A 25184-nucleotide genomic window follows, 5' to 3' on the forward strand; every position below is an offset into this window, starting at 1 on the left:
TTATTGTATAGTACACTGATATATAAGTCTGTAACGGGCCAGAAATGTTTGTAATAAAAACAAAGAAATCTGATTATTTTTGCTCAATATCGTCATAAGTTTTTACGAAAAACAAAACGTATAGAAGTTATAAATTATAACATAAATGTTTATTATTTTTATCTTCAAACAAAGCATCGGTTACACAATGGTATAGGATTTTTTGATTCTCATGATACAGGGAATTTGCATATTTCTGTTTGTTCCATAGTTTTAGGATATTCTGTATAAAAGATATAATAACAATGGCAAATAAGTTACAACTTTGGTCTATAATTATCAAAAATATTATTACTAAATATACATCGATTTACAAACGACATAAACGAAGGGCGCAGATTGAGTTTAAGCAGACAGTTACTTTTGAGTTAATTACGTAAGTTAACGATTACACAATAAATAATATCACATTCTTAAGATTTAATTGTTGCTTCGAACGATTCGTATAGAATTTCTCTACACACTAGTATGGCGATGATATTTATGCTTTAATAAGACCGATACTGTCATTCGTCGTATATACACTTTACTGTGTTAGCAACATACAGAGATTTAAAATATTCTCTATAATAAATCATTCAATATCAACAATCCCGCACATCAGCAACTCTTAGAAATTGAATTTAAACTAGAAATCAGATCATCATCCATTTTATATACATCTTGTCCTACTGGGAGATAAAAGCTCAACTTGATTTGAGCGAGATTAACTTATGTATACATTAGGTGTGGTCCAACTTACATGTTTGCCAGGTTTCTGTAAGATGGAGACTCTGTGTCAGTTCTATTAGATTAAATTGGATTGGATTAAGTCTGGAGGATTTAGGTTAATTTTCACACTCAATTTTTTGCTTTCCAGAGTTTATAAATTAAGAGTTTTGTCATTATATCATGCAATACGATTTTCGATGTACTTTGTGTCCAACAATTTTTATATGTATATATATATATATATTTTTTTTTTCATAACAAATTTAAGTTTTTCGGCACGAAGAGCCACGAACGTTTGTACATTTTCGTATTTGTACGAAACGAGTTCTATTATCGATGCGCCTTTCAACCCAAGGTGAAAGACGATCACCGTTAACTTGACAGGAATATATTTTGAAACGATTTATGACCACGATCTATACACTCCGCCTTTATTGTATGTATACTCTAGGGATTTACTTGCCATTTATATACAGCATGCAATTCGAAGTCTTTGTGATTTATAACAAAACAAGTGTATCTAGTACCTACATACTGTTTAACAAATTGGATTTATACAATCGAAGTTTATATAAATCATCGAATTTTGTTTTGCAGATTTATAAGACACTGCATTATTTTCTTCCTGCATATTCATTCAAAGTTTATTAGATTGGACAAAAAGTCTTGTTTCTTTTTAAAACAAAATTGAAATTACAACTCATGATAAGAGACACGGATATTCTTCCGAAAAGCACTAGTGGCCGATCGGCACAAAATTTGATGGGAATGGTAACCTCAAAATATAACATTTTACGTTTTTGGGTATTTAATTTTTTAGATATTAATAAAAAACTGTTGGTACTGTAGATTGAATTTTGCCTATTCATGTACATTTGTGAAACCTCCAAATGGTATAATGTTCTTTCACACTTTTATTTAACCTAACCTAATACTAAATTTTAGGTAAGACACTCTATAGATACTGCGGCCGATATCGTTATTGCGTCATTGGTTACTCGACAGTTGACAATGACGAATACTATAGCGAAGATTGTTGTATTACTAACGTCTGTGTAGGCAGTATTCAATGTATAATATTAAAAGTTTTTCATTTATATCTCAGAAACTAATAAATACGCAAAGTTAAAATTTTATATTTCGAGTTCAATCTTCTCCCCACCATTGGTACCTCTCAAAAGCACAGCCAAAAACAAATATTCAAATATATTTCTTAAAGAATACGTTAAATATCAGTTATTAGATTATGTATACGTGACGTTAAAACAAAACATAATTGTGTCACGTTTAATAAACATTATCTATTGAAAAAATTAGAGGACTGCTCGTCCAACTTAATATTACCGAAAATACTTTTATTGACAGCCACAATACGAAACGGTCATCTTCTAATGATTGATACAGTAACGAAATACTAACATTTGGGAAAATGGCTACGAAAATTTCACAAGGAGTATCACCCAATTGACAATTTTTTATTTTGGTAAAATTTGGAAGATGGATCGAGCACTGAAAATTATTAGATTCATCTCTATGATTTTTTTCATCGGTTGATATTTTTGTTCAAAGAAATGAAAACTGATGAAATTGAGAAGAAATATTGAATATGAAAAAGGTAAGGTTTTTGAAGAGTAATCACAGACTATGAATACGTACAAATTTTGTTTAGTCGGGTGGCACCAGTATAGCCAAACCGACATTTAAAAAAGAATTATTTCAAATCTTACGATTGTTTGCCAAAAACCAAACTTTTTTTATATTCAATATTTTTTTATACTTTCACTAGTTTTTGAAAAATTTAACTAAATAGGTATTTTTAATATCGGTCAATGTTCTATCTGTGTGGTGATTTAATCAAAATCAGAAATTGCCATTTAAGTGATGTTCCTTGTCAATCAGCTTCAAACCGTGTTCGAAGAACACCGAAAGAGAGTTTTATCTCTATGATTGACGACCATGGAAAGCACAGCGATGCGGAGATATATATGCGTTGCGAACGATTGAGATCACGATTCGCTTTCTTTGTAATAAATATATGTAATTAATAAGGATCAGTCTTGTTGATGCTGAATCGGTCCAAGGTTAAACCACCGAATCGCTTTGGTAAACTCTTTTGGTGTAAATTGTGGCACGTGAGTCTTCACAATTTGTTCAGATTAACGCGTTCCACGATTGACATCATGACTTTGCAAAAACGCCCGAAAAGTTTTTTTTGACAACATCATGGCGAGACGTTAACCTCTAATTCCAATGATTCACAAAGTGGCCGATTTCGGCTCCTAGGTGGCGCTGTGGTTGCATGTGGGAACGTTAAGTTAAAATTCTTTTGTATTCTTTTCAAGTAAGACACTTCTTTCCAAAGCGTTTTGATATTTAAAATATATCGGCATTAGAGATAAGTTTACGAAACTAAGGTGGCAACTGATCGAGAAAATTTGGAAGCCACTGCTCTAACTTATCGACAAACGAACCGATGTTAAGTTCTTAAGCGCTTGCTAATGCATTTTTGCGCCGTGGGAGATTCACGTGTATTCTATAGTCGCCATCAACGATTTAAGAGTAAAGAGAACACACACGCACCTTGTACCACTTTATATTAAAGTGGCATGTTACTATTGTCGCGTATAATACGTCTCATATTTAACTCTATGATTCGAAATTCGAATCAATTATAATACCATATCCGTGACGTATAATCCGTCAACATCGAACCCAACTTTTGGGTTAGGTCGAATACCTGTGGCGTACAATCCGTTAACATCAAAATTAACTTAACCGAGGCTCACAGGACCTCTAAGAGTTTCGTACAATGTGCTTCCTTTTAAGAGTTCAGTCGCAGGACATCACTGTTTTCCCATCAAGTAGGCCTATCAATAATGCGTGAAGATTAAACAGTTCTGCTTCACATTGACAGTTAACCGGACCTACCGTGTTAAGCTGAGGCGGTTGCCTCTGAGGGATCGACAATGTAAACACAGCCAAGCCAATAGTTCTGCCTCCAGTGATGTCTGTGTACATCTGGCTCACGAGGAACGTCACCCGATTGTTACTCTCTCAGTTGACCGATGTTCCTTGTTAGAAACTATTGCGTTTTTGCGGGACAGGGTGTTGCACTCGTCAATTTCTTCACACTGGCCGCTGATTGTTCGCCTCGTGTATATTCCACATGGTCATTAAAAACTTCTCCTGACGGAGCTTGGTTTTCTTCAGTATACGGTTTTCTGGCATGGCGTAAGGTGTCCTCCTGGCCAGCTTCAGGGACTTCAGACCTGGGAACCATTTTAGCAACTGCCACCATACTTTCCCAGATCCGTCAACGTTTGACACCTTTACAGCCGCGTATTTGATCGAAGTAGACCTTCTAGGTTCTCTATCCTTCCGATCTCCGAAAGATGCTTCGTTATGGTTCTCCTTGGCGATGTCCGTGCTCTTAATAACCGTACCGCTTCGTCCGTTTAGTTTTCTGCCAGAATTCTGCGTATCAATTGCTGTTTGCTCTATCAGCGACGTCGTTTGCTGAGGGCTCACCTCCTTCACCGAATTTCCGGAACAATCGGTGCTCTCGTGAGGGAGGGCTGTACCTCCGGTACCCGCTGTCCTTGAACCGTAAGCACCCAATGCTCTGTGTTGGGATTTGGACAGACTGGAATAAGAACGTTGTTCGTTTCGAATCACCAGCCTTGGGAGCCTACAGCTTCTCGACAGTGTTTCCTGAGAAAATAAAATGATATCTTGTTGGTAATAAGTTAGAACAGAGTAAGGGTGTTGACGGAAAGGTTGAAGATGCATTAGGTGGGTTAAAGATGTCACTTTAGGATTGCATTCGGGACTATAGAAGGATTAGGAATAAGTTAATGTAAACATGGTTAATATAAACGTAGCTTGTTTCTTCTAGAATGAATTCAAGAAAGACAGACTGAAGAAGGATTAGGTATAAATGAATATAGACATAGTTGATATAAACACAGTTTGTTTAACTTGTTGAACGAGTTGGAGAGAGTTAGAATGGTACGATGGGGGTAGATGCTAATGGTCAATTGATTTTTTATGGATTTGTGGTAGAGTTAATTAAAGGTTTTGTTAAAATAATACTGTTTCAGTGTTGCATCCAACGCTAGCCTACTTTGTACACTCAAGCTTGCAACCGAGGCAACCAGACGGGATTAGGGTTTTCATCAAGAGGACAATTGGTGGTCTTTCTAAGTTCATTCTTTTCTTGACTCCACCATAAAGTGCAGTGGATCCACATGGTGATTTCTTGCAGCGAGTTCAATTAGTACATGTACAATTCGTTGTTGGACTCTAAACCTCAGCTGTATAAGCACGATATCACTGTCCCCAACGACATCCTTGTGTTTCCTCCATTGCACTTGTTTTCGCGTTGCATTTACCCAAGGAAAGACGATATTACTTACCCTGAAAGCCACGCGGAATTTGTTGGACATGATGTTGTACAGAATCGGGTTAATCGTCGTGGACATGTAGTAGAAAACGCCAGATATATAGGTCATCAAAACATAAAGAAACGCTATATTCTTGCTGTTCGAGGTGATATGGTCAGGGTTCGTCCCGTAAATGGCGATCAGTCGTTGCACGTGAAATGGCGCCCAGCAAATGAAGAACGCTATCACTACCGCGACTGCAACAAAATTGGAGGGATTTAGTATTGTAATTGTCGATAAACAAATTTCTTCGCTATGAAAATAGAAAACGAGCAATATTAGTAGTATGCCCCAATTGATGTTAAGAAAAGGAAACCTTGTATGTTTGTATAAGGCGACTGATTTATTGAAATTGTTACAATTCACTTAATGTATCTTTTTAGTATAATACTTATTGGAATACTTCTATGTATTCTAATGTACTCAAGTTCTAATGTATTTCCTAAAAGAAGGTAAAATTAATGTTTTCTAAATTCGTTAATAGTGATTTCGATAACAGAGACAAACGGTATTGTTAACGACTAAGTAAATTGTTATAATTGGTTGAACCGATACACTATGTCGGTTGGACTCATCTTTTCATCAGGATCGAAAATATAGTTTCGCGTAAATGGTGAGCAATAAATTATCTGTTATTTTAAATTTAACTGTTCGGGGATGGAACAAGGTCGTGTCAGTTGTTACAAGAATTGAAATAACGTATATTTTTCATATGTTAAAGCGATGCCAACGAGACGATATTAATGGTGTTTCGTGCGGAAAATTGTAGAAGAAAAACAGGAAGAGTGAAACACACAGAGACTCTAGGAATTTGTTTAAACACTCTCGAGGTAATGAAAGGGAAATTTATTCTCCAACAGCCATTATTGAAATTTATTTTTATAGCTTGCAACGATTAAAATATTGCACGTTGTAATTGTTTCGACAAATTTTAAAAAATTTATTTTTAAAAATAAAGATAATACTGTGTCTTGTTCTATTTCTCGCAGAAGTCATTGGAATTAATTGCAAAGTAAGTCGAAAGTAAGTAACATTGAACACTTATAAGTAATCCATTGAAACACTTTCCTATTAGGAATTGATTAGTTTCTATAAAGTAACATCTTAACATTTCTTGTTTAAATCATGCACCGGTTCCAGTATCCACAATTAATATTCATTTTTATAATTTATGTTGACTAAAATGTTATTTTCATTTATCTTCAATAAAGATGAATTTTATGTTATAGCTATGAAATTCATAGCACTTAAATAGTATTACAAGGTGGCGAACGAAGTGCTTAAACCTGTTCCTTGCGGGTTTTATTAAGCAAAGGACTCCACATAAGAGTGAAACTGCCTCTTTCCATAAAAGAGGATCTATTAAACACTTCTTAAACGATAATATACCGGTTCAAGCAGTTATTAATGTCAGATTTTGCAATTTACGACGAACAAAACATTAATATTCTTAATTTTTGACAAAACTTTTATTTTCCTTCTTTTTTTAAAACCTGCATCAATTTTGATACAAAATTCAATTTTGTTTCTTTTATCCATCCAAAAAGGGGTTTATCATCGTTTGTACGGATACAAATTTTGTAAATTTATTGGTAGCTATAATGCTTCCAGATGGGTCGAATATTTTTTGTATCATGATTCGTTAAATGTACTGCGATTTTTTTTCGACATATTTATGAATATAATTTTCACTTGTCTGAAGTTTTGACATATTGGGGTGGTCCTTGGGTAATGGGGATCTTGAGTAATGGAACTCTTGGGTAACGAGGTGCTTGGATAATGGGGTTTGTACGTGAGTACTCTGTTTTTGGGGTATCGGTATATTGGGAAAGTCAGCTGGATATTGGGTTATAGAGATATTTATTATTGGGGCACTATGATCTTGGGTTATTAAGGAGTTTGACTCTTGGGGTCGTAGTATTACGGCGATTAGGATATTGGTATGATTAACAGTTACAAGTATGGCTATTATTGTTTTCGTGTTATTAGTGAATGCTAACAGCCCCTTGTTGCGATCAAATATCATTCAATAACGAATAAGACTTTCGGATCAAGGCTCGTGCTGGGTGAGTGAGAAAACGTGACTAGACTTTCCCCTTTCGAGAGTTAATTAATTAACGAAATAGGGGTGTTAGCGAAGGGAATGACACGACGAAAAGTTCTCGTAAATTCGTGGTTCAGGTTGCAAAAATTGTTACGATAGAAGAGAAGTAAGTCCATCCATTATGTTAGATTAGAGAGTAATTGGACGAAGTTCGTATTAATCGGCAATAATCATCAGCTCCCACGATCTGTAATAATTATAGACCACTGTGTGTCTACTTTCGAGCCAATTATTTATTAATCGTCTATATCGTCTATAACGGATAAACTTGACGTCAAGACGACGACGCGAAAGGGATACTATTATATTGCTGGGATTATAATGATCATTATTAAGGGAGTATATCTCTAAGGCTAATGTGACTTAATTTAACACTGATCGAAAACGCTTATAAATCATATTTGAAAGGCACATGGAAGAGATAATTGTAGGTGCATCCCATAAATGGGGAACGATATCGATATGGGTACTACTATATACACTTTGTAGAGAACTATGCGAAGACTGTGAAAAATGGTTTAATTACTTCCGTGTGTCAATGAGTTCGTTCAATGAATTGCTGTTGCGTATAAAAGATCATGTAAAGTACCATGATACGAATACGAGAAATGCGATGATGAAATACAATGATCCGTTGGATTTCAATTTATTCGGATCACTGCAGCAGCATTCATTATCAGGAAAAAACTTTTAAAATTGAGAAGCCATTCGAGAGCACGAGGAACAATTTTTTAATTAAAAGGATAGACACTTTTACGATAGTAGAATATTGAAATTCCCAGATAACTGAGAAATGCTAGTTGTAACGTTACGGTAAATAGATAAGGATTGACGTTCGATGTTGGGCGGTCGTATGATCTACTATATTTACCTGTAAACAATGGAGAATGTGCGTTGGCGTATCCCAATGTAAGTTCCAGTATAAATATGTCGATAAAAAATTAACGCACGTTACATAGTGCGTTGAAAGTGACGCAAGTTCGTAGTGTGTGTACTCTAATGTATGATAATGTATAGTCTTCCGCTGAGTTGAAGTCTCGAGACGACACAGGTGCAAAGAGGGGTAGGACCGCCCATCCCCATTAGAGCCACATATTTCGAGCCTTAGCCACGCCCTCTGCCATAGTAGTAGGAATAGATTTTAATTGCGTCCCTATTTCAATATGTATATGGATATAAAGCTTGAAAACTATAAACTACTAAGGTTTCGTTTATGTTCATATTTAATGTATAAAACGTCTGTTTTATCTCATAGGAGTTATTTAATGTAAAATAGAATATTATGTAATCCTAACAGTTTTTTTAATAAATGGAGTAATAAAGATGATTTTGAAACATAATTAATTTTACTTAATGCAATCAAATATTTTGTATTACGAGATAATTCGATTTAACCTTAGTGATTTTTCACAAAAAAGATATTAAAATTCAACATTACCGCATATGAAAAATACAGGTCAAACAGAATGATAAAAATCAGAAATTTAAGTCTTTTCCTAAAGAAAAGTATACATCTTTTTAAGAAAGCAATGGATACACATGAAAGCTATTATAATATTTATCAAGAAAGATTTTTCTATATCTAAATTTGTAGCTGACCAGAAACTGATTAACTTTTGCCTGAAACATTTTTTCCTCAGACTATTGAAAGTGCCGGAAAAATCGTGGCGACACTTACGTGTCACACATTGCATATAACTTCTTTTGAAATGAATGAAAATTTATTTCTATTCATTTCTAAATAAAATTTTTATTAAATTACTTTTGTTCCTGAAAAGAATTTTACTTACTTCCACTGATGATTATATAACCAATACTTTCCTATCGTATTGTTAAAATCTAGCAAAAATTGTTGTCTTGTATTAGATATAACTATTGTATAATAGTAATATGTCGCATCTACGCCAATGAGGCTCTGCCTGCCGTGTGTTTCTCGTAACTGCCGCGACGAATAGCGAACTAGAATTGAATATGTGCATGAGAATAGGTGTACCCTTTCCATTTTTCTCGCATTCCTGCCACGGGACTTCAACTCAGCGGTAAGCTATATATCTACAGTGGACTTTGTGACATTCGTCGCAACGCATATTGTTTCAACACTCGTGTGCTCTCAACCTTAAGCCACGAGGTTCTGACGAGACTTTTGCGCATCACTTGGTAAAATAAAGAGTTTTATTTTGAAACAAGACTAATTCCAACTAAAGATTATTAAAAAGATGCGATATAATACTTTTGAAACAAAACTAATTCCAACGAAAGATTATTAAAGAGATGAATCTTTTCAACTAAGAAAAGATTCTGTTGTCACGCCAATTAACTCGTAACACTTCGTTGAACCGTGGTAAAAGAAGGTTTAGCAAAAGACCCAAGTATTCAGTTAAAAGGTTAGACATAGACTCTTTGGTTTATTCGTACGTGGGTCTATAAATACACTCTTATCCTGGTGGATTGCTTTGAGGTACAGTAGATGAGAATGGGGACTAAGGACAAAGTTCAACTGATGTCATCCAGGTACTGTCAATCCTGGACTATGGTTTCTTTTTGGTAAGTCGCAAGGGCAAGGTTCTGTTGATGTCGTCTGGTGACATTCCTCAGACATTGGCAATGTTACAATGATTATCTATCGTGATCTTTGAACGATGAGTCCTTTGATGCTTCACAAGGGTCGTTTCGGGGGATGCAAGAGGTGTAGGCTGGTTGCGTTTGTCTTCAAGGGTGGTTGCTGGGACCATAAATAGACGGTGGGTCTGTTTCACATCGACGTCGTCAGAAAACTCCCCTGTTTCAGCGACCAGTCTTTTTTCGTCGGTTACAACCCCCCGCGTAGGGTCTCATGTTTCTACACCCGCTCTTACGCTCTCTCTCTCTCTCTCTCTCACACACACACATTCAAGCCGTCCTTTTGTACCATAATTTATGATACTACAATATAATAAGAATAATTTATACATTGCCTAAAAAGATAACGTTTCACAGATTCGAGAACCCTTGTTTTTCATCCTGACGTCGTCGAATCGAATTCGTTTAGAGTGGAAGTTTTACCCATTAAAGTTCCGTAAAACTTTCCCTCTTACATGGTCATGAATATCAGATTGGTGTGGAAGGTATCGCAGTTTTTCACTTTCAAGTGAAAACAAATTTGCATTAGAGATATTCACGGTGAGTACGATTTCCAGTTAGACAAAAAAGTGAAAAATATTTCTTTCAATTTCATGCGAAATTCTTACACGTATTTGCGTTGGCTGTTTCGAGTATGATTTCTGTGTAAGTAGAAAAATGATGAGCGAAAATACGGTTCATTTTCGTCACATCGTGCGATAGGAATTTCAGAAAGGATCTAATTTCGTTGGAAAAGCAAGCGAATATTTGTAGTTTGTGTGGAGAATGCGCTATGTTTGATCGCATTTGTGGGGAGTGGTTTGAACGATTTGAACAAAGAAATTATTGCTTGGAAGATGAAAAGCGTTCGTAACGACCATTTACCGTAGATGACAGTTCATTAGTGGATTCTGATGGTAATATTCAAGCACGTGAAATCTCCAGTAAGCTAAACATTTCAAAGTCGAGTGTTCATGACAGTTTAAATAGGCTTGGAACGTAGCACTCGCATAACAAAATCGTCTGGATCTCACGATAACGTGTTTCACATTTTCAAACTGTAACAATACGGAACTATTCTTCGAACAAATTGTGCGTTTCAGTCATTTATGGAGATGAGAAGTGGGTTTTATTCGAGAATCCAGAAAGGAAAGAAAGTTGGTGCAAAACAAATGAAACGATTGAAAAAGTGGCAAAAGGAATCCTGCTGTAACATGTGTAATCCTACACCTATGCGAATTCTTGTTGCGTGTTTGATGGTGTTCTCAAGGTATTATTTATTACAAATTTCTAAAGTCTAATCAAACTGTTAAATTCGAAAGATATTGTGTACAGTTGGACGAATGGATAGAAGACGCAACGTAAAAACTTTCACAAATTTTGAATCGAAAAGGCAGCATCCTCCAATATGACAATGCTCGACTACAAGTTACAAGAAACGTGAGAAAAAAATTGCACGATTTCCACTAAAAAATTCTACAACACCCTCCTTATTCCTTAGACATTCGCAATGTTACAATGATTCGTTTGATTTCAATTTATTAGGATCACTACAGCATTCGTTGTCAGGAAAAAACTTTTAAAACTGAGAAGCCATTCGGGAGCACGAGGAACAATTTTTCAATCAAAAGGATAGACAATTTTACGATAGTAGGTTAATGAAATTACCAGACAACTGAAAACGGATTAAGATAAGGAAAAGTAAAACGTGGAAAATATGAATCTCAATTTTCCTAATGAATCCTAATGAATCTCAAGAATTCTCCTGACAAGCTAATATTTCTTGAAAAAGTACAAGTGCAATTGAAATGTATCCATACTCACTTTTACAGAGAATATATATATATATATAATATATATATATATATATTAAAATTGGTAATACTTTTTTCTCGAATGTCAAAAAAGAAGAGTGACATTCGTATCGTAGAATGAAGAATGGTCTTTTCGTTAAGGTAATAAATATCGCGTGCATTAATACGTGAAACGCTTTTCTGGTGTAGATAAATATAAAGTTGCTTCGATCTCTTTGCAGGAGGATATTACTCGTAAAAGTTGTATCGTTAAATTGGAACATTTCCTTCTTTAACGAGGCAACTTTCGAAGACATTTGACATTACTGTTCACTAACGAGACGGAACTCTTAAACTTTGAATATTAGCATTAAAATGGAACTGTAAATCAGATTTAATGGAAATTCAGATCTATACCTGGTATAGGAATTAATGCGTTAATGGATTTTGCATAGACTTGAAAGGAACTTCAATTTAACCTAACGTAACTCCATTCTGATTCATAGCTACTTCCATATAGTACAAATTTCGGTAAACTTAAACGGAACCTAGATTAATTATAGCTAATTGGGGCTAACACAGAGTTACTCCTACCTAATGACTTTAACAGACTTAAGTGGATCTTGCTAAGTTCTAAAATAATTATAGCTAATCTAAACCTGATCTTATTTACAATAGTTACAGACTTAATAAACCTCAGTAGCCTTCATAAAGACCTAGGACAATTGTAGTCAGATTATTTTCTCTTAGAACTTGCCTAATACAAGTACAATCTAGATCTGATTTGTCTAATACAAATACTTTAACACACTTAAGTGGATCTTACTAAGTTCTAAAATAGTTCTAGGTAATTTACACCTCGTTCTAATAATAATAGTACCAGACTTAATAAATCTCAGTAGCCTTCATAAAGACCTAGGACAATTGTAGTCAGACTATTTTTTCTTAAATACATCTTGCTAAGTTCTAAAGTAGTTCTAGGTAATTTACACCTCGTTCTAATAATAATAGTACAGACTTAATAAATCTCAGTAGCCTTCATAAAGACCTAGGACAATTGTAGTCAGACTATTTTTTCTTAAATACATCTTGCTAAGTTCTAAAGTAGTAATAGCTAATCTACACCTCCTATTTACAATAGTACAGACTTAATAAACCTCAGTAGCCTTCGTAAAGACCTAGGACAATTATATTCACATTATTTTCTCTTAGAACTTGCCTAATACAAGCAAAATTTAGACCTGATTTGTCTAATACAAACACAATCACCTAATTTGCCTAATACATACTTAAACTAATACCTGTCTAAACATTGGCCAACTCTACTCGTATTTAACAGAAATGTAATTGACGTGGTAGCTTTACCATGTGACAGCCTGGGAACCGGTACTGGTGTTCCCATTAAGGACCGAAGACATTTTACAACTCCTCTTATCACGTAAGAAGCAGAGGCAGAGATTAATTCCGTATATCTTCAAGCAGACAGGCTTTTACCCTGGAACCCTTCTATCACCATTTCTACTATCATTTTGCACCTCTCTCACTTGTCATCTGAGGGCTGCCCAACCGATCCCTTAACACTGAGTTCCTGATTTGCCACAAATCCTTTGTGCACGCTTTTTGACTGACCACCGAATGTCCCAACACCTAAGGCAGAGTCTGTCAGATATCCTTAGCGACGAGTCCACTTAAGAGTCCCAAGACGAAACGAATACCTTTCATCCTTGCTATTGTATCCTCCATACATCTATTTTTTTTTTCTTTCGACGCCATAATCCCATTTTCTGGCCTGAGCCGCATTGGAAGTAACGACCTTAGTCGGATGAGTGGGCCAACAGCAGGCTAGCTAAGTGAAAAATTAAAGGAGGTCTATGGAACTTCTTCCTTTGTGGTCACACGAGTACCAGTTGATTGTCGTTTCATTTTTCATCGAGTTCGTCATCGATAGTAGCATATTTTTATCAAGAATCGTGTAATATTTTATTCCCTAGGTTCAGGTAGTCTGAAATTGAGACTCTTCTTCTACAAAAACAAACTATTTTTCAATATTGGTATATTGTAATTATTCCAATTGAACGAAAATTGAAGAGAACCTATCTATTGGGTTGTTTGGAAAGTCATTTCGTTTTTTTTTTTGGTGAAAATGAAACACGATTTTATACGAGTGTATAAACATTTTATTAAATTACATATTCTCCATTTTGGAAAACGAAATGACTTTTCGAACAATTTAATAGAATCTAATTCAAGGCCTAATTAATATAGGTTTAATGCATCACACCATACTGAGCAGAGATTTAGAACAGGTCTAACTATACAACACAGCTATACTTAATCTAATCTGAACCCAATTATAATACAGATTGGATCAGTCTAACTTGAATCTACTATAGGGTTAAGCTCCATCTCAATAAAAGAAATGTTATTGAGGACTTGTAGTGATTCTAATCTGTCTATCCCTACCTAGTGTACGTTTAATGAGCGAAACTGTACCAAAGAGAAACGTAGAATAGGTTTAACTCCATCACGGTCATATCCAGTTCAATTTAGACTCACCTACAATATAGATTGAACTTAAACGTCAAACAAATTGTTCTAACTTTAGAACAGATCTAGATACGAAACGATTTTGGTTAAGGTTGTGTTAACCTTACATAATCATGAGATATTTCATTGTGATAATATGGACAGGATATTGAAAATCAAAATTACCCAATCTATATTAGGTGCATGTTGAGGATATCTTATAGTCATAAGATATTCAACGTTAACGTTGCGATAGGTCGTGTTTGCCTCGTAAGGTAATTGATTCTCTTGATATTAATTAAATCCCCACGATGTACAATCACTCGACTCGAACATCGTATGTTTATTCATATTGCAATAATCGAATCTACTCAATCAATTTCTTACGAAAGCGAGTTCTTGGCATTGACTTTCATCGTCCCACGCCTGGGTCTTTTCGGACCCAGAGAGTTTTTCGCATTGCTCGATTGTACCGTTAGTAGAATTTTTCTTAGAAATTAAGAGAGACACGATAAAAGAAGAAAATTTTTATTCGAAATATTTGTGCAAGCAAGGTTAGATTATAGATCCGTTTGGATCCAGGCGTGGTCTTTTCCGTGATCGCCTAAACCGCTGGTGTTATCTGTTCTTTGGAGAAATCTGGTGGTTGACGATGACTAGGCATAGTGAACCGAAGACTGTGCCCAAAAAGAAGATTCATCCGAGAAAACATTATCCCAATCAAGGTCGATATTAGACCGAACGGTCCGTTTTTCGATATTCTTTTGCGACAAAAGTGTTTCTTCGATGATACTGTAGAATTTAATATTATTTCCAATTAACTGTTTTCAAATAGTTTCGTAACCGAGCATTTGAAGATAATATCGTCAACAACGACTTCTCCACTTTGTTCGTTGTTGTTTTGTAATTTGTTACAACAAATCGATTGCTTTTGTATTTTTAAAACGTTTCATCCATTTGTTGAAAAGGATCTTTGATTTCTTTGTATATTTTTCAGTGGCTTCTCGCGATATTTTCGGCCCTTTAGAATTTGTACAGGATGTACAAATTAAGATTAGCTAATGTATACTAGATGTATATTGAGGATATCTTATAGTCATAAGGTATTCAACGTTAGTGTTGCGATAGCTCAGGTAATGTCGAAAACACAACTCTGAAATGCTCGGTGTACTATATACAGCACTCATGATTGAAAATGTCGTTTCCTTAGGAATGTTAAATACGAATTAAGACCTTTTTTTTGTAACACGTCGTAAAATACAGGTTAAACTACTCGGTGAACACCAGATTTTCTCGGTAATTATTTCCAAGTAAAACATTTTTTGGTCACGTTTTTATCAGAGAGACTATACATCTGGTTAATAGCTCTTTGTTGCCAAAATGTTCGTAAGTGGGTGTGATGGCAATGATTATTTAACGACATTCTTCAAGTGTGTGGTTATCTAAATTATCCTTGGTTTTGTACATGGTTTGTGCATTCCTCCTTTTATATATTTCGATTGCACAATTCAATTATTTCTTTGTATGTTTTGCTATGTTCTTTCGGTAAGATGTATTTAAACGTTTTAAATTTTTAAGGAGGTTTCTTCCTTTTAAATTACACTTAAAAATATGTACATTTTTAATGACCCGATCGTCGTACTCTGTGTCTGCTTTGATATCGTGTAATGTATATATGGATAAACTTCATTTGCAATGAAAATAAATTGAGAGTAAATTAACCCTTTGAACTCGAGAGGAGACCCTCGGTCACCACACAATTCAGTGTACTTTTGCCAATTCGGGAAAATTTTGTGACTCGAAATTCAAATTGGAAATTAGGTATTACACAATTTTAAGATGTAAACATATGTATGTCAAGTATTGAAATAAAAATATTCCATTCCGTATTAATTTTGCGATTTAAAAGATTTTATCGGGGCACCAGTTTCAGGTGAAAACGCTTCAAGTGCAAAGGGTTAAGGGTCAAAGAATTTAGGTGCTCAGAGGAGTAAAACAATATTTGCAAGAACGAATTCACAGTGAAGTAGATCCTTTCAATTTTTCGATCATTTTTGTGATCTGTATTGCATCGATGACTCTATGACATAGAATCTCTACTTTCGAAAAAAAATATTATTTTTCATAAGACACTCTGTATATTCAAAGACACTATTCCTAGCTTTACGATGCTCAAGATCTTTAGTTTTTTAGGAATAAGGTACTTGAAATTTTTATTGCTTTTTCAACGAGGAGCCAGTACCAATTAATACCGACAATTTTCTCTGCAGCTTAAGAGTTAATAACACGGACAATTTTCATGAAAATAATAACGAAGGAAATTTCTCGCGGCAGCTACCTCGATATATTCCGAGCGGTTAACCTCGAATTTCTGAGTCTTAAAACGGATAGAAATACCTGAAAATATAAGTTTTACGAAGAAAACTTGTCGACCTTCTATCGACAGCAGTCATTAAGGCGACTTATAAACGACCGGTTAATATAAACCATACCAAATACTCATTAGCAAATATTTAAAGTATAATTAATTTAGTCGAGAATGAATATCACCATTTATTGCGATATTGCATCGTAACGATAAACATATCAGGATAATTCATTGTTCGAGGATGCATTAAACGAGGAATAACAAAATCTACAAGGCTAATCGAAGAAGAATCGGAAAGTAAGTATAAAGATTGAATATTGAACAACAGTACAATAGAAACATTTAACTTTAAACTAATTTTGATTACTAAATTATTATAAAATAAATTAATTATTCAATAAATCTATTATATATATATATAAATGTGTGTGTGTAATATCTTTCTCTTAATTGAGATACCGATAATTAGTACACGCTAAAGGCAAGCATATTATCTAATGAATGTGCCTCTAGTAATTAGAAAGTTAGCGTAATTTTAACTGGAGGATCTCTAGACAGTGACGGAGAAAATTTTATTCAAATAATAAATGACGAATCTTTCGCAACGTTTGATAAGACAGTCGTCCAGGCAAATTCTTACTCGTGTTATAACTTTTTTATTTCATTCTATAATTGAAAATCTAATATTTATTTACCGCGTAACGGATATCCGAATCGAGCAATCGACAATCTAGAGATATCGTTAAAACGAGAGAATATTTGTGTATTGATAATACGGTTTAAACATACTATACGATCTGCAGATTAAACAATGTATTATTATTCAAGTAAAACGGTGATAAATTCGCTACGCTCGAAACGACACGAATTTTCCAGACGACCTAATCAAAACAACGAAAGGTGAATTTCTCTTTAATTAAATAAATTTCTATTTTCGTTATGAAAATGCGGAAATGTTCCTTTTGAAATGCGGTTAGTTCAATATTCGTGGAATATTGCAAACTGCTCCAAGTGCAATTCGACCGCAGCATAGTGCATACAGACGGTGCATCCATGATTGACATGTCACGCGAGAGTGAGACGCAATCTCGTTTCGAAAGTTTACGAAAATAAACTGAAATTTACGTTGCGTGAACTGTCGATATTTCGGATATGTTTTAAATTTCGATTTCCTCCGCTGGTCGACCGAATGGGGAATAAGAATGAGTATGTGCGTTATCCTGACAAATAAAATCAAAATCGAAGAACGTTGACACGAGGCAAATGTTTGGCGACATACAGTGACGGATTATTGCATGAGCTATGGAAACGTACGTTTCGTGCATAGAATGCCCAAGGGTCCCCAAACCAACAAACACGTTATCGTTTCCGTTGACCTAGAAATCATCAAGGAACCGTGAATATACGTTCAGCTCGAAGAAACGACGATCGATAATTTACAATCGACTGTTCAATCTCTGAGCCCTGAAACGGGGAACAGATGTTAACACTAGGTTGTTCGATCAATTTTTTCGTTCGATAAAACAGTACGGTACTAGGTTTAAATTCAATTAGGTATAAACTCAATAAGTTTTATCGTTCGATAATTGAATAGTGATATTGAATAGTACTACATTGAACAGTACTGTTCAATAAGTTTCATTGGACGACAAAACTTATCGAGTAATCTATTACTTGTTAAAATTGAATAGTGATATTGAATAGTACTAGATTGAACAATACAGTTAAATAAGTTTCGTCGAATGATAAAATTTATCGAGTAATCTATTACTTGTTAAAATTGAATAGTGATATTGAATAGTACTAGATTGAACAGTACTGTTCAATAAGTTTCATTGGACGACAAAACTTATTGAGTAATCTATTACTTGTTAAAATTGAATAGTGATATTGAATAGTACTAGATTGAACAGTACGGTTAAATAAGTTTCATCGAATGACAAAATTTATCGAGTAATCTATTACTTGTTAAAATTGAATAGTGATATTGAATAGTACTAGATTGAACAATACGGTTAAATAAGTTTCATCGAATGACAAAATTTATCGAGTAATCTATTACTTGTTAAAATTGAATAGTGATATTGAATAGTACTAGATTGAACAGTACGGTTAAACAAGTTTCGTCGAATGATAAAATTTATCGAGTAACCTATTACTTGTTAAAATTGAATAGTGATATTGAATAGTACTAGATTGAACAGTACGGTTAAATAAGTTTCATCGAATGACAAAATTTATCGAGTAACCTATTACTTGTTAAAATTGAATAGTGATATTGAATAGTACTAGATTGAACAGTACGGTTAAATAAGTTTCATCGAATGACAAAATTTATCGAGTAATCTATTACTTGTTAAAATTGAATAGTGATATTGAATAGTACTAGATTGAACAATACAGTTAAATAAGTTTCGTCGAATGATAAAATTTATCGAGTAATCTATTACTTGTTAAAATTGAATAGTGATATTGAATAGTACTAGATTGAACAGTACTCTTAAATAAGTTTCATTGGACGACAAAACTTATCGAGCAGCCTATTACTTGTTGAAAAAATAGTTTTTAAATTCTACAATTGGAAATTTAATTCTTTTTATCGTCACATCGAATGTCTGTTTGGGAATTTCGAGACGACGAGGGAGTTAAGCTAAAAGAAAGTCGATTTGTTAGAGAATCAACCATAAAAATCGATTGATTGGCGTAAAAAAAAAAAGAAAAACGGTTTCAAGAATAACATCTCTGGTCAATCTCATTCATGCACACGATCGGATTTTCTTACACGTGCTTTGATTTGAAAATAAGAAAAGAGAGAGAAGATAAAAAAAAGTGCTTTGACTTGAAAATAAGTTAGAAAAAAGATTTTTTAATACCAGAGCTATCGATAGATTCCGGTATTTCAAGGTGTTCGTTATACGTGTCTCAGGTAAATTAATGCTTGGGGAAAAAGAGAAACTTGAGAAATTGATTATATCTACAGAATGGAAAATGTCATAACGACTTTTGAAAATATTCTATGGAGTTTAAGGTAAATTCCTTTGTAAAAGTAGTCGAAACCAGTCATTTTGACTGATAAATCTAGTGTCGATTAGAAAGAGAAAATTTTAAATCGTAAAAAATTTTAATCTTTTTTTAAATCGATTCGATTTTGTGCCGAAAGAATTAACTCGCGAGAAAATCGGTGAATAAAAGATACGAAAAATCGATCCATCGATGTGAAAAGGCGGTATTCTTTGAAAAATCGATTCAAGATTTTTTATCTTTACTTAAAGGTTCTTCTAGTTCCTTCATTGTTCAAAAATCCTGCACGACCGAAAACAATGTTTACGCTGGTCACGAACACGGTGTTTTATGTACATATTTATCGTTATACGGTGTGGACGTTAGGGAATTTCGAGAAGATAAGAAAAAGAAGTTGGCGTCTTTTCCTTTTGTTGGCGTTACATTTTCAATGATAACACGATACACATCCGGCAAAACTGAAACTCGATCATCGAAGATCGTTTTTACAATCACGTTACAACGTTAAACGCTACAAGGTTTAAACATTTCTTAATCGTGAACCACACATTGAATCACAATAATATATCACGAGTAACAGGTAACAATACGGATTAGAAACAATCGCGTTATCGTTTAATTACTTTAGCGACACTTAATTTAAATGGTATAATTGTATTGTTGTAATAGATGTAATAAACGATGTAACAATTAGTGCATCTTCAAATAAAGACACGTCATCTAGCTACTGTTGCAACAATAAAAGGTGACTTTTATTGCATCAATTTAAAATCAATGGAAGACGCGAACGATTCATCAATTGTTTCCGGATTCAACATTTTGATGTTGATATTTCAACAAATATTACCAACATTTAATAATGTTAAATTCTTTATTTTACTTATGAATAATTAACGATATACCGGGTCGATTATGATTAATGTTAACGAAATTTAATAATACTTATTACGATCTTTTAAACTTTGTTCAATCTTTCCAGAATTTAAAATGGAGGATCGTAAACTACAACTAACACCATTTGATAAAGATTAACCTAAACCGTTTCTCATAGTTATTGCAAACTTATAGTAGCTTCTGATGCAGAGTTATTGGATTACTTTCATAAACAGTTCACCAATAATTATGGATAAAGGGAACATTTTAATAGAAAATTTAATTCTTTGTATTTATTTGCGAGTAGCTTGCAACTTTATTTTATATCTTTATTTATAATCTGACAAAGTAGGTGTTCGTCGCGACCAGATGTTTTAAAATCTTCCAAAATTTAATTTTAGTCGATTTCCATACTACATTACAAATTTTTTCATACATCGGATGTACTAACATGGTTCGATCGATATCGAAACGAATCAATTAGAAGATCCGGGAAACAAAAATACATCGTCACTTGGGCTACATAACGAGACTTGTCTCATACGCCGACTTGAATACTATAAATCACTCACCAGGTGACCGTATCCTTCGAAGGGACGTATGCAAATTGGTTGTCTATTGGAGTAGAGTAATTCGAGATACCTTGAGCCTTCCGAGATCCTTATCGAAGTGAAAAACGTACCGTCAACGTGTACAAATTTCGTTTCAGTTTTAAATAAACGATTCACTAATGATCGTTTAGTTCAATTTCCTTGCGCGTAAAAATCCATTAGAAGCTCATGCCACGAGGTAATTATGCAAAACAATAACCCGTGGCGATATTTTACGACTGTATAAATTATTGAAAGGTAATAAATATAATTTTCGTTTAATAAGAGTTCAAAGTGTTGACGAAATGTATACGTGTATGTATACGGTGGGGTGGTGGGATTATTTAGGCGTGCACGTGCACGTGCGTGTATGAAATATATACCAATGGTTCACAGTTTCATCGAATGTCTGTGAGTTCTTGATGAAGAATTTCCTATTGTTTTCTGATAGGGTCCAATGTTTACGGAGTACTATTTATATTGTAATTTATGTATCTATAATTTTGTAAGTATAATTACAATTTTAACGACTCTGATTATTATGCGCAATTGCTGGCATAAATCTCGTAATCGATCTATAAACGACGTATGCGTGTACTTTAAAAGTGTCCGAGATTGCGTGTGAAGTTTATATCCGCTATGTGTTTTGGAGTAGAACAAGTAGCTATAATTATCGTTTCTGGTTATTTCCATCGAGGAAGTTATGTTTGAAGATCAAACGGTAGATCGAGTGATCTTCTTCAGAATTAGTAGATCTGCTACTAGGGGACTACTCACACGATATACAAGGTAGCAAAATACTTCGGATGAAAATGAATTAAATCAAATAATATATTTTTTCCATTTGATATATACCATAATGTACACGGTAATTTATCTGGCGTATAAGTACATGCATAATAGGCCATTATGCACGTACTGCACCATAATCTATGATAATACAAATTTTGTTTTTTGTCTTCTCTGAAACTGCAAATGCTGCGTAAAAGAAAAAAAAAAATTCATGATTCTGTTTTCAAGAGTCTGAATAATTTCGATGGTATTCACGTGAATCGATAAATATGAAACACCCTACGATGTAATATTGTTTTCCTACAGGAAAGCTTTCGGTGTATAAATAATATTATATCAATTTGTACTTGGTGCACAGCTCGCTCGTGAAAGTGTTCAATTTCGATAAAAGAGAAATATATTTTTTCGCTCGAACTGTTGAATTTTCATAAAACTATTCCGTTTTCAGTTCGCTTGAGAGTCAGTTGTGAACTCTGGACTGCGAGTGTGTTTAGAAATTTAGTATTCCGCCATTGTCTCGTAAGTATGTTCTTGTCGTATTTGCTGAACAACGAATGCAATTTCTCGAAAACTCGCGCAGCTGTAAAAGTATTTCCTTTCGAGATGATGTTTCGTGAAAACGAGTATGCTTAACCCAAATCTACCCACCACTCTGGACACCCGACAATAAGGTAAAGTACACTTAACATTAACGTCGACGTCCCGACAAACAAAACGACTGACGAATATGATATATCGAGGTAACGGTAAACCTCGATTCGATTCCAACGTCCAACACAGCGAATTTCATATTTTACATTAACCAGCCTCATAAATATTTACCGTATCAGTTTCCTTAGTATGAAGTTATCCGATTGACCTAGCGACGATAAGGTTCAGATTTATGCTAATTCGATAGATGATATGCAAATCCTATCGAGTACAGGGATCTGCGATCCACGTAGACACCTACAGCCATTCCTGACAAGTTTCAAGTTGGTTCACGACAACAGAGAGGCTAAGTTTCGCGTCTACGTGTTCTATCTAAAGCTATCTACTCACCCAGCATTTTCACCACTCTCCTCGACGATCTGCTCGGATTGTGCCTGCAGCTGTCGGTCGATCCTCTTCCACGACTCCTCTTTATCGAGTTCGATTTCCTCAGTTTGAGCCCGATGAACGCGTACAGTACGGTGATCAGGCTCATGGGCACCACGAAGAAGAGAAACGTGGATAACTCGAACGAGTGTTGCACTAGGACAGTCTTCAAGGTACACATCACCATGTCGGGGTACCGTTCGTGGTGTACGATACCGAATTGAAGGGCTTGGGGCAGACCGAACGACAGAGCGACCAGCCAAATGATCAGGATACATTTCACCGCCCTGGACAGTTTTGATATGGTGTGAGCGAGGAACGGATGACAGATTGCCACGTATCTCTCGACGGTGAACGCTGTGATGGTGAGAACGGATGCGTTCGTGGAGGTCTCCGCGGCCAGGCCGCGTAGAACGCAGAACCCCTCACCAAATATATACTGATACTTGCACCAGACCAGGTAGATCTCAGCTGGCAGGCCAGAGATCAGTAGCAACAAGTCCGATATCGCCAGGCTGAACAAATAGTAGTTGGTGGCGGTGTGCATCGACTTGTTGCGCGCGATAACAATGCACGTGATGATGTTCCCGATCGTGCCAGTTACGAAGATCGACACGTAGATGATCGTTACAGGTACCACGATGTACAGTGAATCCCTGAAGGTGTAGTTGGCGTTACGCGGGCTTTCCAGTTCACCGAGCTGAGAATCGTATAGATCCGAAAGATTCTGGACGTAGTAGGTGCCGTTGGCCAGGCCAGGTGACAACGAGGCTACTGAGTCGTCCATTGTAGACGGATCATTCCACGCGACGGTTCACAACGCGGATCGTAACGTGATATCTCGAATCTCTCCGATCGGAGGACGTTCCATTTGACGAACGTTGACTCGTTCCTATCGTTTTTCTCGAGTGAAAACTCGGTACATCCGAGTCCGTAAGTGTGGTCACGTCGTTTTCAACTCTGCTCGAACGATTCTTCGATGGATGAAAAAAGGCTAATCGCGCGGACCGAACGAACGAATTGTCAGGTCCATTTAAAGGCCTAGGTCACTGCTCACCGGTTTTACCTCGATTGGTTTCTTTTTTAATTCGAGGCGAACAAGTACGCGCGTGTTTCACTGTTGTTTTCGGGCACGCCGGCACGATATCCATTAATGACACCTGGACGATGTCGATGACCGGCGAGTGGTGTCGAGGGACGAGTTTCACGAGGTAAAAAAAAAAAAAAACTTGGAATCGGCCCGCGAGGAACGTCCAACCGGCACGGACGCCGCGCGAATCACGACTGCGGATGCCTTCGTGTCGGCGTTCGGTTATTGTCGCTTCTGCGCATCTCTCGATCAACGAAATATCTTCGCGCTGCTATCTTTCCCTCGTGTTTTCTTCCGCACGTCTTCATACGTCCACCGGGTCGTTTATACGAGCGTCCTTCGCCGGCATGCGCGACCATTCGCTTGTAAATATTACGGCGGCTTACAGGGCAAGCAAGTGTGTCAAATGAATTAATCTTTCATGGAATGGATGGTGACGTTTTCTTTTTTTCTTCTCTCTTTTCTCATCTTTTTACCACTTCTTCAAACTCCAGCTGTCGCAACATCTGTTTTCGAAAAAATTGATTAGGAATTCGATTTCAAATTGATATACGAGACAACGAATGGTAACGAATTTTCTTTTGCCTTAACGAGTCCCGGTGACAACATTTCAAGTTGCAACGAGTATCGGTGCAAACTTTCTGGCATTTCAAGTGATCGGGGGTAGGTAGTGCTCGGGACCGGAAACTGCTCGAACTGTAGTTCGCGACTCCGTGGGTGTTGCTGAAAAGTTTGAAAAATATCAACTGTTTTTCATATTTTCGAGATACGAATATCATGTATACGTGTAAAGTGTATTATTTATTGTAAATTATGATCGTAGATTAGATTATTGTTACAAATTAGGCTAGTTTCACCCGCGAGGATTATGTATCAGTTACCTGTTTTAGGTCTTGAGAAAGGATACGTAGAAAATAAATTTTATTACAAAATTTGTTTTTATTAGGGATTTCAAACTCGTATTCGATTTTGGAATACTGGGTGAATACGTTGCGTGAATGTTTAATGCACGGTGTAGTCTTGCGGTAATTTTGTGAGTTGCAAATAAACGGAATCGAAACAAATTAAATTTGAGATTAACACAATGTTATTTTTAAAAACAAACACTTCTGCTCGATGAATATCGATCGAGATGAACAATTCAATTCCCAAATTGAGCC

General features: G+C 35.4%; 1 protein-coding gene across 4 annotated transcripts; it reads right to left on the reverse strand.

Moving 5' to 3' along the window:
• Positions 1-8: 8 nt before the first annotated feature.
• Positions 9-24927, reverse strand: LOC143154319 (pyrokinin-1 receptor). Of its 4 annotated transcripts, none has more exons than XR_012994044.1 (4): positions 22899-24925; positions 5166-5389; positions 3679-4461; positions 9-3617 (listed from the first exon to the last, which is right to left on the reverse strand). XR_012994044.1 is itself a non-coding variant. In XM_076326337.1 (4 exons), exons 1-4 carry the CDS (start codon positions 23719-23721, stop codon positions 3877-3879), a joined length of 1578 nt encoding a protein of 525 aa, XP_076182452.1. In that variant the 5' UTR covers positions 23722-24926; the 3' UTR covers positions 9-3876. The 4 variants fall into 4 exon arrangements, 3 of the variants coding, with proteins under 3 accessions (XP_076182452.1, XP_076182440.1, XP_076182462.1); XM_076326337.1 differs by having other exon boundaries at positions 9-4224; positions 4279-4461; positions 22899-24926; XM_076326347.1 differs by lacking the exon at positions 9-3617 and having other exon boundaries at positions 4036-4213; positions 4279-4461; positions 22899-24927.
• Positions 24928-25184: the final 257 nt, after the last annotated feature.

The sequence above is a fragment of the Ptiloglossa arizonensis genome, chromosome 1 (genome assembly GCF_051014685.1).
Source record: "Ptiloglossa arizonensis isolate GNS036 chromosome 1, iyPtiAriz1_principal, whole genome shotgun sequence".
NCBI classification, from domain to species: domain Eukaryota; kingdom Metazoa; phylum Arthropoda; class Insecta; order Hymenoptera; family Colletidae; genus Ptiloglossa; species Ptiloglossa arizonensis.